At 35.4% G+C, this 15,245-nt stretch overlaps 1 protein-coding gene across 1 annotated transcript; it reads right to left on the bottom strand.

Moving 5' to 3' along the window:
• Positions 1-1,702: 1,702 nt before the first annotated feature.
• On the bottom strand, positions 1,703-14,603 carry UBP26 (ubiquitin-specific protease 26). The gene is made up of 14 exons (XM_048119447.2): positions 14,289-14,603; positions 13,264-13,860; positions 12,496-12,751; positions 11,117-11,868; positions 10,619-10,727; positions 8,724-8,905; positions 8,037-8,321; positions 7,758-7,962; positions 7,373-7,444; positions 6,881-7,108; positions 5,280-5,543; positions 4,085-4,226; positions 3,476-3,658; positions 1,703-1,988 (listed from the first exon to the last, which is right to left on the bottom strand). The coding sequence occupies exons 1-13, from the start codon at positions 14,372-14,374 to the stop codon at positions 3,543-3,545; spliced, it is 3,294 nt and encodes a 1,097-aa protein (XP_047975404.1). The 5' UTR covers positions 14,375-14,603; the 3' UTR covers positions 1,703-1,988; positions 3,476-3,542.
• Positions 14,604-15,245: the final 642 nt, after the last annotated feature.

A 15,245-nucleotide genomic window follows, 5' to 3' on the forward strand; every position in this document is an offset into this window, starting at 1 on the left:
TGATTCCTTTTTTTGTTTGCAACGAAAGTACGTTAACATTGATACAATTTGTGACGGGTTATTGTGCAAAATTATGTATATGTAGAATTTAAGATACAAGACTTTGATCATACAATGCAGTTATTTTTGGATTAGAATGCAATTCTCTGTGCATTCAATAAATACATGCATATGCACCATGCGAATAATAGAATGCAACGCAGTAACGTGTGGCTCAAGACTACGTATTAAAATAATAATTCAACGACTCGATCTCCAAGTCACAAGCTTATAAAAAAAGCAACTTTTGCTTCTTGCAATTCATTTTATGATTGTTTGGAATGCAAAACAAAGTTAACGAAACAAAAAATGTAATGATATTTGAGTCGTTTGACACAAATTTAAACATGAAAAGATCCCTAATATTATAACAATGGAAAATAAAAATTGAGAAATAATAAAGTCGACCACGAAATTTAAATGACGGGCTTTAGCTCAAGAGGACAATCACGTATATGCACCGGACTGATTCAGGAAATATAATTGGTAGTTAATTATTTCGACAAATGAAAATATGCTATACAACTACAAAATAATGCATCGATATTGGAATCATAACACATTGTACATTTGCACAAAATTGCATCTATGTTGGTAATATATTGCATTGGTCCTTCAAAAGTTGCATTAACTGAAAATAATATTTGTCATTCACTAATGTGAAAAAATACCGTGAAACATAAATTACTATACAATTGGAGATATGGTAAACACCTTTTTCACGATTCAAAATTAATCGAATAAGACTTATAATTTGATTGTAACACATAAATTGGTATTGATTAAAATTGAGATTTCATTTACACTTTTACAACGATTGTATAATATCTTATCCAACTGTGGAATGTATTATTTCAACCCAAAAAATTAGGAAACTGTAACCTACCATGTATAATATCTTGCTGCAATGTAGAAGATAATTATCCATCTTCAATTTAGCAGTTTCCATAAACGAACCTAATATGCATACCAATTATACCCTTCGTGCGTGAAAGTCTAAATATTTAACCTCAATTTGAGTGGCGACGTATGAAAATCTGGGCCGACTATTACTAATATCAAATGGCTTATATTGGTGGGATGTTGTAAACTCCTAAGACAGAGTAGTACTTTTTTTAATTTAAATATATAATAATTTTTTTTATAATAAGTATAAGAATAAAAATAAAATAATCAATATAACTTTTAAATAATAAATTTAAATAGTTCCTCCGTCGTCCATCGTCCCAACTAAGTTGAGTCATTTCTTTTCTTGACAAAAAACAAAACATCTAATCAGTTTTACTTTATTTAATCACTTACTTTATACCCTATCATTCTTATTTATTCTTTTCTCCTACTTTTCAGCACAATTTCACAATCTCCGTGTCAAACATTTTAACTAATCTTAGCTGGGACGGAAGGAGTACATTTTTAAGTGAATTTGTTAAAGAATTACTAGACTAATATTTTAAATTTTTAAAAATGTAATAAAAACTGAATTAAATAATGAGGATTATCTCATTTCAGGCCAACCCTATTGGATTGCGAGCTGTTCAATTTAAGGTCATTCAGGTTGCAATTCTTTTGGATTATCAATTTTGCAAACCCACCCCTATAAAATCGTTGGGCTAATTGGGTCAATCCATGTGATTCGAGTTAAATTGGCATCTCTACCAATAGATAAAAGGAAGCAAGACGAGCATAATATATCATTCAATATCCAAAAGACGGTAGTAATACAAAATAGATTTAAATATGTAATACAATGGCCAATCCCTGTGATTGTATTCATATTATGTATCAGTCCACTGATCAAAACCTTGCCCTCAACCGCCTAATATGTGGTTATAGTCTGGTAATTTCTGACGAAACGAACAAAGCCATCTCCAGAATCTTGGTACATACATTAAAACAAGCTACTCCAGTGTTCTGCTTCCTTCTTGTCTCATTCAAGTTGAAAACGGCAGCTGAAGATATTTGACAGAACAAACAAATAAGGGACGCAAATAAGAGCTACGGAACAGTGTGATGTTATATTAAGCACTCTCTTTCCTGTTACAATGTCAATAGGCCTAATAATCTATTGAAAACTGGGGTCTAATAATCTATTATAAGCTGAATTCCAACCTATGTACAATGACTATGTTTCAAACTGTAAATGGTGCAAAACAACATTCGCACAGCATATGGAATTCTGGCTGCCAGAATCTTGAATCCAGATGTTTAATTTGGAAATGGGTTTCTACTATTTCAACTAGAAACAATTGACCTTCTCTATGGTATTGTTTAAGGCTCTATGCAATCCTACGAGTACCCGATGCATTAAGCTTTGGTGGGAATTTTAGCACACTAAACATATTGGTATTATCAAACAAGCTTCCAGAAACTTGATAGAACCCAGCACCCTAAAGCTTGCCATTAAGAAGATCGATAAATTTAATGAAGAAATGAAATAGCATCCTAATATTATCAATAGTGTAGAATTTACAATGCATGTAGCATTTAAAAAGCTGCTAGATCATAAGGATTTATGAAGGGCTCAGACATAACTTGCCAGATTACAAATGCAATTTGCATGACAAAAAAAAATCCATGTTAAGTCTGTTCTTACTGAACATTGATGGCTACTATGTTAAACTTATAAACTACAATGGCCAATTTAAAAGGGAAATATGGTTCCCAATACTGGGCAACACATTCACTAAGAACACAGTATTAGGGTTCAGCTGTACAACTCAACCAAAGAAAAAGTGATATCAATCAAATCTAAAGGAATTGTAGTATGTTTATCTTCTTCATATCAAAATATATGTATCTTTAGTAAGTACTCCCTCCGTCCCAAGGAAGATGACCCCTTCCTTGGGCGGCACGTGAATTTATGCAACTTTATTTTGTGTGTGAAGTGAAGAGGGTAAAGTAAAAGAGAGAGAGTAAAGTACAAGAGAGAGAATAAAGTAGAGATAAAGGTGTTTCCACTTTTAGTAATGGGTCATCTTGGTTGGGACAAACCAAAAAGAAAAGTGGGTCACCTTCAATGGGACTGAGGGAGTATTTATCTTTTATTCCTTGATGAGTCAGGTTTATCTTTAGCATTAGTCTTATTTTTGAAGTATTATATCTTTACAATTAGATTTATCTTTTAAGAATTAAAGTAAGAATAAGAGTCTCTGTTTTTATATAAATACCTTCTTAAGATTAGAGAGAAGGCGTCCAGAATATTAGGAAATTCAGCAATAGCTGTTAAGGCCCTCTGCGGGGTGTGGCCCTCTGCGGAGGTAGTGTTACGTTTGTATTTACTTTTTGTTTATTTAATCAAGTAGTAGGCATGAAGATATATTATTCCTAGTTTCTCATGAAGGTTTTTGTTATGTGTAAAAATTCTCGCAAATGACAATTAACAAGTGGAAAGCAAGATAGAGAAAACAAAAATCAAGTACACGTTGGAGGGTCTCACCTTCAAAACAGTGGTAAGATTTTCTTTCAGCTTCAAAATCCAAAGACAAAGCGGACCGAAATCTTTCCTAATTTAAACATGCTTCAGAGACAGCTGCCTGATGTGGAATAGTTGATGTGAGAAGTGTACCACGAAATCCCCCTTCTTCCTTTTGTATATCGAGATTTGGATCCGACAGCTCATCTACACATTAGAAAATTGAAGAGGTTCACAATAAACCATTGTTTGAGAGCATACACTTACAACTCAGGAAGGATAAGATTAAATGAACTACGATGTCGCAAAAGAACATCATCTGGTACTAGCATTGTCAAAATCAAGAGTCTGCATTTCAGGACAACTCTTCAATACAGCAGAAAGTAATTTACTTTTGTTGGGTTTACTTTACACAAGAGAAGAGGAGTTATAGTGCTAATAGCAACTAGGGAGGCCCAACTGGTGGCCAAGTTAGACACTAAATATGATTCGAAAAGCTCTATTGACTACTTGGACAAAACCTTTAAATTAAAGATCAGTTCAGCAGGAATGGAGATTAACCATACTCAATTAGTAACAGCAAGGAACTACCATAAAGGTGCTTATCAAGTGAAATGGCTGAATGTCACTTACCAGCAATGTCACGATTTTCATGAATCATTGAATCAGTCACCCACAGAATGTCTCCAGGAAAAATATTCAGGTCAGCAAGACAAGCTGTTTCTCCATCAAGTATTTTGGAGCCTTTGTGGAGTATCTGGTTTTCCTTAACAACCTACAAAACAACAAATCACATAAAAGATGTGGTGCAACTTGACAGCCATAAGCTACTTGTTGGGCTGATTTAGTAACACTAGGAGCAGCCGTTCACAAGGAACAAATGCAACTAAAACTTCCATGCCATTCGAGTTTCTAAAAAAATTAGATTACAACTGAAACCTTACCATATAATAATGAACACAAGAAACAGAAGCGGTATATATGTACAAGTTATTCATAATTTGGGCACATACTAATCTTTGGCTCTTTTTTCAATTTAGTATCATCATATCAGCAAATATATATCAAGATAATGGGTGGCATATAGAACTGTATATTTATGAGGGTGGAAATACAGTGTTTGCCTCTCACTTCCTGAATCCAGCTCCTCTATTGACACACTTAGAGAGCACTGAGGAAGCAGAATTTTATGTAGTCTTAGAAATCAAAAGTCCCCTAACATGCTTGAAATGATTTGGGGAACTGTGTTCTAGATTTTCCAACAGAAGATATATACAAGTAGCTTTACGGAACTGACCCAAATTTGTTTCAGTCAAACCAACATTACTGAAAATTTTCTTACAAACGATACAAGTCATTTGATACCATCATTGTGGAATTATAATTAGAAAATTTTCAGTTCAACTTCCCCATCTTCTAGAAATCAGTAGTTACATACCTCTTTCATCAGAGTAGTAGCAATTAGTACAAGCTATATTTCAATATATTACCAATTTAATCATCATCATAATTATACTCCCTCCGTCCACGATTTAAAGAACCCTTTTGCCATTTTGGTTTGTCCACGATTTATAGAACCATTTACTTTATTCCACTTTTAGTATGCGGATCCCACATCCCACCAACTTTTTACACTCACAATCCAATATAAAACTAATACTCTAAATGGGTCCCACATTCCACTCACTTTCTCCCTTTACTTTTCTTCACAGAGTCAAATAATTTCTTAAAACCCGTGACGAGTCAAAATGGCTCTTTAAATGGTGGATGGAGGGAGTAAGTCATAAAAGAGAAGAAACATGAGGAATAAACTCGTTAAATATCATACCCCAAAGGATTCCCATATCATCATCTTCAGCTGATATATAGACGTGGATGCAGAAACTTTCATGTTTGCAGAGTTTCCATATGATGCTTTTCTTGACCGCTTAGAAGTTCGGCGGCTTGGATCTGAAATGCTGCATGAAGCTTCCAAGATTGATTTTGGGGGTTCTTTTCCACGAACTAAACAAACACATATGTCCTCATTGAAATAATTAAGTTTCTTCATCAACTCAGTGCTTTCTCTTTCACCAATGCATTCTTCACAGACCTAAAAGAGCAGAAACATGTATACATGAATGAATGCGCAAGCATGATAACTGACAAAGGCCAGATCCTTGAAATTCTAACACTAAACGGAACATTTTCATGTGTACAACTTGATTCAATAATTACTAACACAAAAAGGTAGTTTCTGTTTTGCTAACAGGAAACATAAACCATATTTCCTACATCTTATTTTTTGTACTTATATTAATCTAGTCACAAAGTAGGATCCCAGGCTTATGCAGTCATTAGAGAAAATATGTATTGAAGCTGGACATATAATACAAAATCCAAGAGCAGACTTGGACATGGCATATTAAGTACTCCATTAGATTCAGCAGAAAGTAGAACCAGAAACCAAGAACCAACAAAATATAATACTTATACACTTCATAATACCATTTTATGCATCAAACAGCACACGATAAATCAGCCAGGTAGAGTATGTAAAAGGGTAACTGAGCCCCACATTTAACAACTTTAGTGAAAACATCCCAACTTTCAACACTATTAAATTGTTACCTAACCTTTCTAGAGTTTTTCAACACCTGGTCAACAATCCAGCATTGCCATTTGAGTTTACATCGGATTCGTGTGAGTGAATTGATCCCAAATTTGAAAATTGAGGTAGAAAACATCATAAATACTAGTCACTTTGTTGATGAAAACCTGATCTTTCTAGTGTGTTTTTCTAATCTAGCACTAGATAGAATTTCCAGCACCGTGCTGCGCTGTTGCCAGGTTCACATGAAAACTGAATTCATTGCAATATTGAAAAATTGGGCAGAGCCATAGAGAACAGTGAAAAGACAGCTGCCATCTTTTGCATAAAAACAAAAGAATAACAGAGACAAAAAATCCAGCAGTTTCCCTATGATGTTCTTCATTTAAGCACTATAAAATATAATTCATAGTTGACTGAAAAATTCTAGGGTTCAAAGAACTTTCTTGAAAAAATAAACAAGTACCAGTGGAGAAAGTGTGGAAAAATGTCATGAAATTCCAGGGCAGATAACAAACAATAGCATGGCTGGTACATGAAAGCAGAAGAGTTGGTTTAAATTTTATTTCTCGCACATAACGACATGGTTTTCTTCCTTATGCTCCTTGTGCATATTTGAATTGCATTTACATCGATGCACACCAGCATTGTCATGCCCAGAAATTGATCATGTTAGATTTGCGAGAATCCAGAAAAGTGAGGAATCAGTTTGTGATTTGTTAAGAGGGATATTTTCGAGAAATTAGTAATCAATAGGGTAAAATATCTGGCATTTCCCTAAATAATGCATCTTTGTAATCAAAATCATAAGATACCAAACATCGACAGCCCAAATTCACCTGAGGAGAAGTCTTAATGATTGGCCTCCTAGAAAGACTCATATTAACATCATCGGGCGTACTCATATGGTCCTCGGACAATTGCATCTCCTCATAAGAACCTTTCATGTTATCTCCCATACAATTACCAATCTCAATTTCTGCTGAAATACATTTGGACACTGTGCCACCCCATTCTTCACAAAGTAATCTCCAGTCATCCTCTAAAATGAGTGTTAGTCCATCTGTCTAAAGAAAAAAAATTGAAAAAAAAGCGAAGTAAGACATGTGGTATTAGATATTCAAGCAGGAATCATTAAACATATAATTTGATGGTCAGAGGATATCAGTCATGCACCAAGACTCTGCGAGACATAATATAATCTAGTTATCCAATTCCTTAAGTATGGGTATCCACATGGCCATCCATTGTCAACGAAATAAATATAAAGCAGAATAGAAGCTGAGTAAAGTTGATGGGGATAATTTTGAGGGATTACAGAAGAGTCTTACAGCAACTGACTTTTGGAAAACAAGTTCACGCTTCCATAAGAGCTCTGGTGGCCTCTCAACTAGCTTGCAATGCTGATTCACATAAAGAGTCAGGATACAGATCTATTAGATGGACTATATACTACAGTACACAAAAATAGAATGAAATCACCAACAGCCCACTTTTAAAGATCTATACTATTCACAATCTACCAGCCTAAGCCACCATTTCACACCACCAATCAATGTCCCCAAGGTTATTCCATTCATTGCCAATAACATTTTTCTTGAATTGACGGGGGCGGTGGACGAAAGTAGATACTATCATACTACAACTCTAGGGTAAATATTGTCCAAAATGCGGTAAGTGAATTGAATCAGATGCACTAGAAAAGATTCTGAGGACCTTCTCACACAGAAGCTTGTCAATAACGGTGTTCAAAATATCAAGTTCCACAGAGCAAGCACTCTTTCCACTAGCATTAATGTAGCTTCTCCACTTTGAAAGCCAATATGAGGGCAAAATATAGTATTTGGTATCTGGATGAAGAGCTATGGCTTTATTCATAGCTAATTTTTCATGATTCTGCTTCTGCTTCAACCTGAGATCTCTGCAACATACAAACAAGTAAGCCACACACAGTACTTCTAGATTCCAACTGAGTAAATTTTCTTACTAGACAACCTCAAATTTCCTTCAGAGAATGCAGCTTCTTTAAATGCAACACTGCATAAAGCACATTGTTCAGAGTCTGATGGGAAAGATGAGCAGCCTACATGGTCATCTGGCTTCACTGTTATTGCAGTTTGATGAATAAAATCCCAGAGACTCTTAGGCACTAGTAAACGTTTAGCACCAGGAGCATCTTCAGGCAAAAGTTCACCATGGATACACCTAATGGAAGCAGTAGGTCCAGAATCAGCATCGCATGGTAGGTCTATATTTTTCCTCCGGTGCCACTGCTGCAGCCTGCAAAGTAAATTGTCCTAAGTTTTGCCTCAAATTATGACATAGGGAATATAGTCAAGGATTTAATAATACTTCTGGATAATTGCAACAAGTATTTGGGAAAGCAATCCAGTATGTTTAAGAGCAGTGCCACAGGTGATAGGCCCCATCATAAATTCATGTATTCCATATTTTTTTGTTGCTCATGTTTTACGTCGCAACATTGAAGTGCAATTTTTTTATCAAGGCAAAATACTTAATTTCTAGCTTAATCCAGAAATTCCCACAAAATTTTCTTTTTAATCATAACAGATTACGCAGAACAAGTCAATAGAAATAAAGATAAGTCTAATTAAACTCAATGTATAGCGTTGAAAAATAGATTTAAAGTAGAGGAACAAATTCTCAGTAAATATCTCATACCATGACTTAGATATAAAGAACAACTCGCCATCCAAAGGCTCCCCAGAAAGTGCTGCCTCTGCAAGTTCTTTCATTAATAATCTTTGATCCCGGTAAATATTTGCACGCCTCATTTTACTACCCATCTCAAAGATGCAGTCATTGCAGTGGTCTCCCTTGGATAATGTTGGACCCCCACCATACTTGCCATAAGAATCAGATCAACAATATAAGAACAAACTCGTGTTAACAACTAACAGAAAGCCTAAACAAAATGGTCATACATCTCCATGGGTAATATAGCATAGAAATTCAGAAATGGCCAACTATCTCGTAATTACAAAATTGTTTGCTACCTTGTTGGAGCCAGTTAGCTAAGTCAATTATAGTAAGGAAAGCATGTAATTGTCGGAATCTGCACAATCACCCTCAATTACATGTGACATTCATGTAAAATATATGGTTTCACTAAATCCAATTGAGAGGTCACACTAGATGGTCCTTGTACTGCCACATTTAGAGGGATGGTGTTAATGATGTCAAGAAACGATATTGTAGGATAATAGGGAATGCTTAAGGTTCAAAGCGGTGACATTGATATTAATCTGGTTGGTGATAATCAAAGGCTCTATTGAAGATGGTTTGTACTTTTTAGTAGTTGTAACTTTTAAAATTTATGATTGGGCAATAAAAGGCCATGAAGTTGCCTTTGAGATTTAGGTCCTCCCAATCGAGGAACCTACTTCCCATTCCACCAAAAAGGTAAACATGCTTAATAATGCATTTGTCATAGCTATGTATTGTTCAACTTGCAGTTTTTCACAGAACACTGTAAAATAAATTCATTCGTTAATCAAATAATAGGAACAAATATTGCACTCAATTTTTTAACTATTAAGTTTTCGACACTATTGTACAATACATAATTATACTATAAGTCAGTTTTTCCCGATTATTAATGTTTATAACTCTACATAAGATGTACAACTAGCTAATTCATCCACCAAATAAGTTATCTACAATGAGATTTTCATATTCTTTATTCATAAAATTTAAAATAGAGATCAAGTACATGAGTCCACATAAGTTATTCATATTCAGCCTAAATGTCTTCTGTAAGTATCTTCAAAATTGAGTTATGATAAATGGTAGAATAACTATGGAAGTTTGTCGGAACTCGGAAGAGCTAGACACAGCATCTTATGAAGTTCCATGAGCTTCCCAACCATTGTTTGAAAATAATCTATCTTCTTGTTTGTTATGTTTTTAGTTTTTACAAAGTAAAGAAAGAAACGGCTTTTAATTTGCTGGACAAATAACAGACTGACTAGATCTTGAAAATCAAGATCAGACCTTTACTTGTTCAGTGATTATTAAACACTTAAATAAAAATTTCTTTTGAGACATAAGATACCCCAAAACATTAAGCAGACTTTAATATTATGTTAATCACGTTACAAGAAGCTTAAGCAACCACTAAATATTCATTTGGAATCTTACATGATATCAAAAATAAACCATTGTATGAATATACATGATCCAAGAAAAGTAAATATCGAATGATTTTACCAGTAACAGTATCTAGTTTACATATTTATTAATAAGTCGGTTTGACATGTAGATGTGCCTCTACACTAGAAATACATGATTCACTAAAACAAAAAATGTATTCCCTCCAATCCCCAAATTTAATGAAATCCTAAATTTCAATACAAATCGTTGAAATGGAATTTTTGTAGTAGATGAAACTTCATAAGAATAAATGTGCCATAGGCAATACTTTGGAAGAATGAAAAAACTGTGCAGGTAACATATAGATATTCATTGCAGATATTCATTTTAGCTAGCTGTAAAAAGGGCATCCTGCATTTGATCAGATATCTTGCTCATGCATAAGGAGGAGCATAAAATTATACCTTAGAAAATAAATCAGTCCAAGCTTCAGTTGACAAACGCTTCATATTATTAATCCTTGAAACTGGCACCTTTCCGTGCAAGCATTGTATAGATGTGTTGTCGATAGCCCTGCAAAAAATATTATCTTTTACTATGTATATCCAACTGTAATTTAAAAATTCTTTATATGCTTCCTGAGTAAAGCTTTAGTATTACGGTATAAAAAGAACAAAAAAGCAAGCAATTCCAGCCTTCAAATAAAAAAACTCTTAATATCTGAGTTACATTTTCACTGTGACTTAAAGGATTAGCTCTCCACAATGAAACAAGAGTAAATTACCAACCAACCAAGGATATTAGAAGCAGATCTCAAGAGACAGGCCAACTTAACAGATAAGGATGTAACAATCAATTGAAAATAATAGAGTCGAGAAGGATGTACCAGCCAGAAAGAGTGTTTTTAAATCAAGAGGATGCTTTACAAAAATGAGACACATGACAGGATTATTTTCACTTACGATGAAGTAACATTGTCTGCCCATTGGCGAAGCCACTCGGTCGAAACCCAGTAGTAGTGCTTCTCAATAGATAGGACAGGAGCCTCAGAAAGGACTGAGCGCACCTCCTGTCTCCGCTTCATAATACAGCTCATCTCAGCCTCCTTCTTTGATTCGTATTCTTCACAAGAAGTAAGATATACTGCATTCGATAATTCTACCTCCTTCAGAAGATGGGTTGGAAGAGCACTATCAAGTGTTTGCGAAATTGTAGAACTTTCTATTTCCATCTTGCACTTATCATCCTTAGACTTTTCTCCACCAAAACTTGAGTGCCTAAGGACGTACATCAGCATATATGCATCATTTGATGAAAACGTTTGTAAGTGATTAGCACCTTTTAATTCTGATATATGTGTCTCACTAGCGCATACATGATTTCCGTTCACAGGGACATCCACCTCTTTTGATAATACAGAGCAGTCAGCTGGCTCATTTTGCCCAGCTTTAGCCCCTGAAGTCGATGGAGAGGATCCAAATGGCTGTCTTCCTAGGTTGGACACATGTTCATCATCAAATTCCCACCACAAACCAGTGTTGTCATCCTTTATATGGGCTGTATAATGGCCACTATTAACAGCAGAGCCCTTGTGTATCAAGACAGCAGCCAAATCATATATCAAATCTGTTTGTTGACATCCTGATAACCTTGGTGCCATGTTAAGCTCTTGAGGGAAGCAAAATGCTGAAGTTATCTTTTTCTTTGTGGTTGTCTGCAAATAGAACCACAATAAACGGTAAGTACAGTTGACTGAAGAAGCCAAGTCAATGTAAAGCTATTAGCTGGAGAAACTTCACAATTGAATGGTTGCCAGGTATGACAACTTCAATATTATACAGAAGATAGACACTAATGAACCACATACACATAAGAGTATCAGCACCTGCACCTCAAGTCAACTCAATTAAAGAAAAACTCAACGACTCGAGCTGCAGTATCAAGAAGGGAATACTCTGAGGAATATTAAAACAAGGAATACTCAGGAGTGTGAAATGAGAAATGTAAAATTTAACACAGTCGAATGACTTGCGGCAAGGAATCTTCAGCAGTTAAAAGGACAATGAAGGACAAAAAGCTGTTCCAGCAAGATGATAAGAATGAACTTGGAGATGTGAACAAGATAACTGCGAGGAAATGTTTTTTATGGCAAAACACATCTTAAAAATAACAAGGAAACATTCTCAGAATTCCTGGGTGCTCCATGAACAGTATAAAGGTAGAGAAGAAATGAACAGAAGGCAGACCAATTTGAATATGAGGAATGAATGGCTAAAGGTAGAAATGAATCATGTTAGCAAGACAGTTTTATGAAATCATTACACAGTAGTAAGTAAATTACATTTGGAAGGAAAACACAACGCTTGAGCTGAAAATTTAGAACAGCAGGCAGTGACCGCAGCTTAATGCGACGGGTAGCATCAGCTCGCATGGCACATGCTTGACAGAAATACTGATTGTCTCCTTGAAGCTTCTCTATGCTAAGGTAGTCATCCAGACTCTCATCCAGGCTTTTCAAACCTTTGACATTTAACTCCAGTTCATAGAAGTCTTCAATTTTTGACGAAGCTTCAGACTCATTTCCACATTTTGAGCACCTACCTCCAAGTAAAAAAGAAAGCAAGATCATTTGTTTCATATATACAGGAAAAGTTAGAAATCTGATATAATAAACATGACTAAAATTTCAGATTAACAGTGTAGATGGTTAAGTAGGTTCCAACAAACCATTACTCAATGGAAATTTCAAAGTTCATTAGAATAAATTAATAACACTTAATAATAGCACACAGATACTCAACAAAATTGAGGAATAGTGATCAAGAGAATAAAAAACCAGCCCTTGGGTAAAGATGATGAGTGGTTTGTGGCAGTTAACAACAAATGCTTGTAGAGATTATCATTCTAACCAATAAATCTAAGTCAATGGTGCCTTTTAAAATTAAGACTATTTAAAACCTATAGTACTATGGCTACCAAATTATCTTTTTCATTTCAGGTTTAAACTCTTTATAAGAACTTCAGCCTTCAAGCCGAAGACACATGAAACTATCAGGAGAAGAAGAGAGATAGTACACAATGTGCGCACATATACCGAAAAACCTCTTACCTGGTCACATGTGAGACACCTCCACGGAAAAGGTTATGTACAATTGTTATGGCCTTGGGGGTTTTGGATCGGCTCAAACAGCGCTCGAGTAAAGAAAACAGCAACGTCAAAAACTCATGGCTATCTTGCTGAACACCGTTATCTAGTTCCAGTGTTTCAATAAATGGTGCTGAATCCACGAAGGCCATCTTACTTGAATGTAGCTGGGCAAAAAGCCTTGCAAGGTTATTGAGGACAGGCTCCCCTTCTAAAACTTCAGGATCAAGAGATAAAACACCTTGTCTGAATGATTTATTCATGTACAGGCATTGCAGGATGCTGTTGGCATAGCACGTAGCACCAAGATTTGTGAGTCCTGCTGGCGTTCCAGGGGATGCACGAAGGTCAATGGATGGGTTAGGGCCAAGGGAATATATAATTTCTGATGTTTTCTGCCACAATCCAGATTTTCGACTTCCATTAGGAGGTGGGATCAGGCCACAGAAGCAATTAGGGTTGTCCTTGGAGTTAACTCGGCATCCATGACACACTGGCTTCCATATCATGTATAGCTGGTTAATGTCATCTTCTGTGACTTCCCCATTTGCAAGTATCTTCCTATATATTCCACATCAAAAGATCAAGAACAGAAGACTTGTTACTAACAATATTTAAGCAGTGGTGTCAACTGACCCGCATCAGCACATTTATAGCATTAGTATATAGTAAATTATTTCTCAATTATATTCATTATATACGACAGTTTCAATAAGTTAACTTCAAATACAGCAGCTATCCAGAACTACAGGAAGCAAGAAAAGCTCAATTAAAACCTAAACAAGACCATCTTCCACATCACACAAAACAAAATCGATGCTAGATAATTTTTCCATCATAACATTCCTTCAAGTAGGCGTAAGCATTCAAACAAACCCTACATTGCAACTAAAAGGAACAGCAAAATTACTAATTGCACGAGAAAGTTAATATCAAAGACCACAAAACACGAAATGAATAACAATTACGAAACAAATGCAACACAAAACCTGAAAATTTCGGAGGTGGTGACCGCATTGTCGTCTACTCTACTCCTCTTATTTTTACTCCTAGTCGTTGGTCGTTGTTTCCCCATCTTCGACCTATTTTTTCCCACAATCACTCAAAATTGAAAGCCAAAAAAACCCCCCAAAATTTACATAACAGTACTTTTGATATTGAAACCGATCAGAAAAGATGCAGCCACGATTGAACGAGGTGAAACAATTCGTAGCGATCGGGATACGGAGAATCGGTTTGAAGCGAGAGAGGTTTTGGGAGTAGACTTCTCCTTTTTCCTTTTTTCCTTTTTTTTTTTTTTTTTTTTTATAATTGATTCTCTTTTGTCGATTTTGCTTTCCATTTTCACTCGAGAAAAAAGAAAGACTGGATCAGGTGCCGCCAGCTCAGCTAGTCTAAGCATACGTGCCATGCGTTTTTGGAATTCTCTGCTTCTTATTTGCCTTTTTTTTTCAATGGAGCCACAATTTTAATCTTAATCACAATTTCATTATGCTTGGTCTTAAATTGATTATGACTCATGTCCAGAATCGAAACAATAATTTCGACTTTGAAATTAATGTGAACTACGTTGAAAATAAAAAAGAAAGAATGCATATTCTCGTGGACGGAGGGAGTATATGTTTTTGTTGCATGCATGTTTATATCCATACTTTACCATACATGCATGCAACGTAGAAGTAGTAGACGATTCAATAAACCATAATAGATCAATAAATGGTGCATGCTACATCTTAACTAACATGCTGAGGTGGCAGTGAAGTTGGAAAAGGCGCGAAGTAGAGCTGAGGTAGAAGTGACGTGGAAAAGGAGCGCAAAGCGTGTGAAGAGCAGAGTATAAAAGAGATCACGGTCATTCCTTATGCGTGTGTTGTGTTGTGTTGTGTTAGATCGTGGATCTAGGGCATTGTTCTCTATATTTTCCTACGCATTGTTGTTGTTGTTTC

The sequence above is a fragment of the Salvia hispanica genome, chromosome 2 (assembly GCF_029641045.1).
Source record: "Salvia hispanica isolate PSC_SH4W2 chromosome 2, Shi_PSC_v1, whole genome shotgun sequence".
Taxonomy (NCBI): Eukaryota; Viridiplantae; Streptophyta; class Magnoliopsida; order Lamiales; family Lamiaceae; genus Salvia; species Salvia hispanica.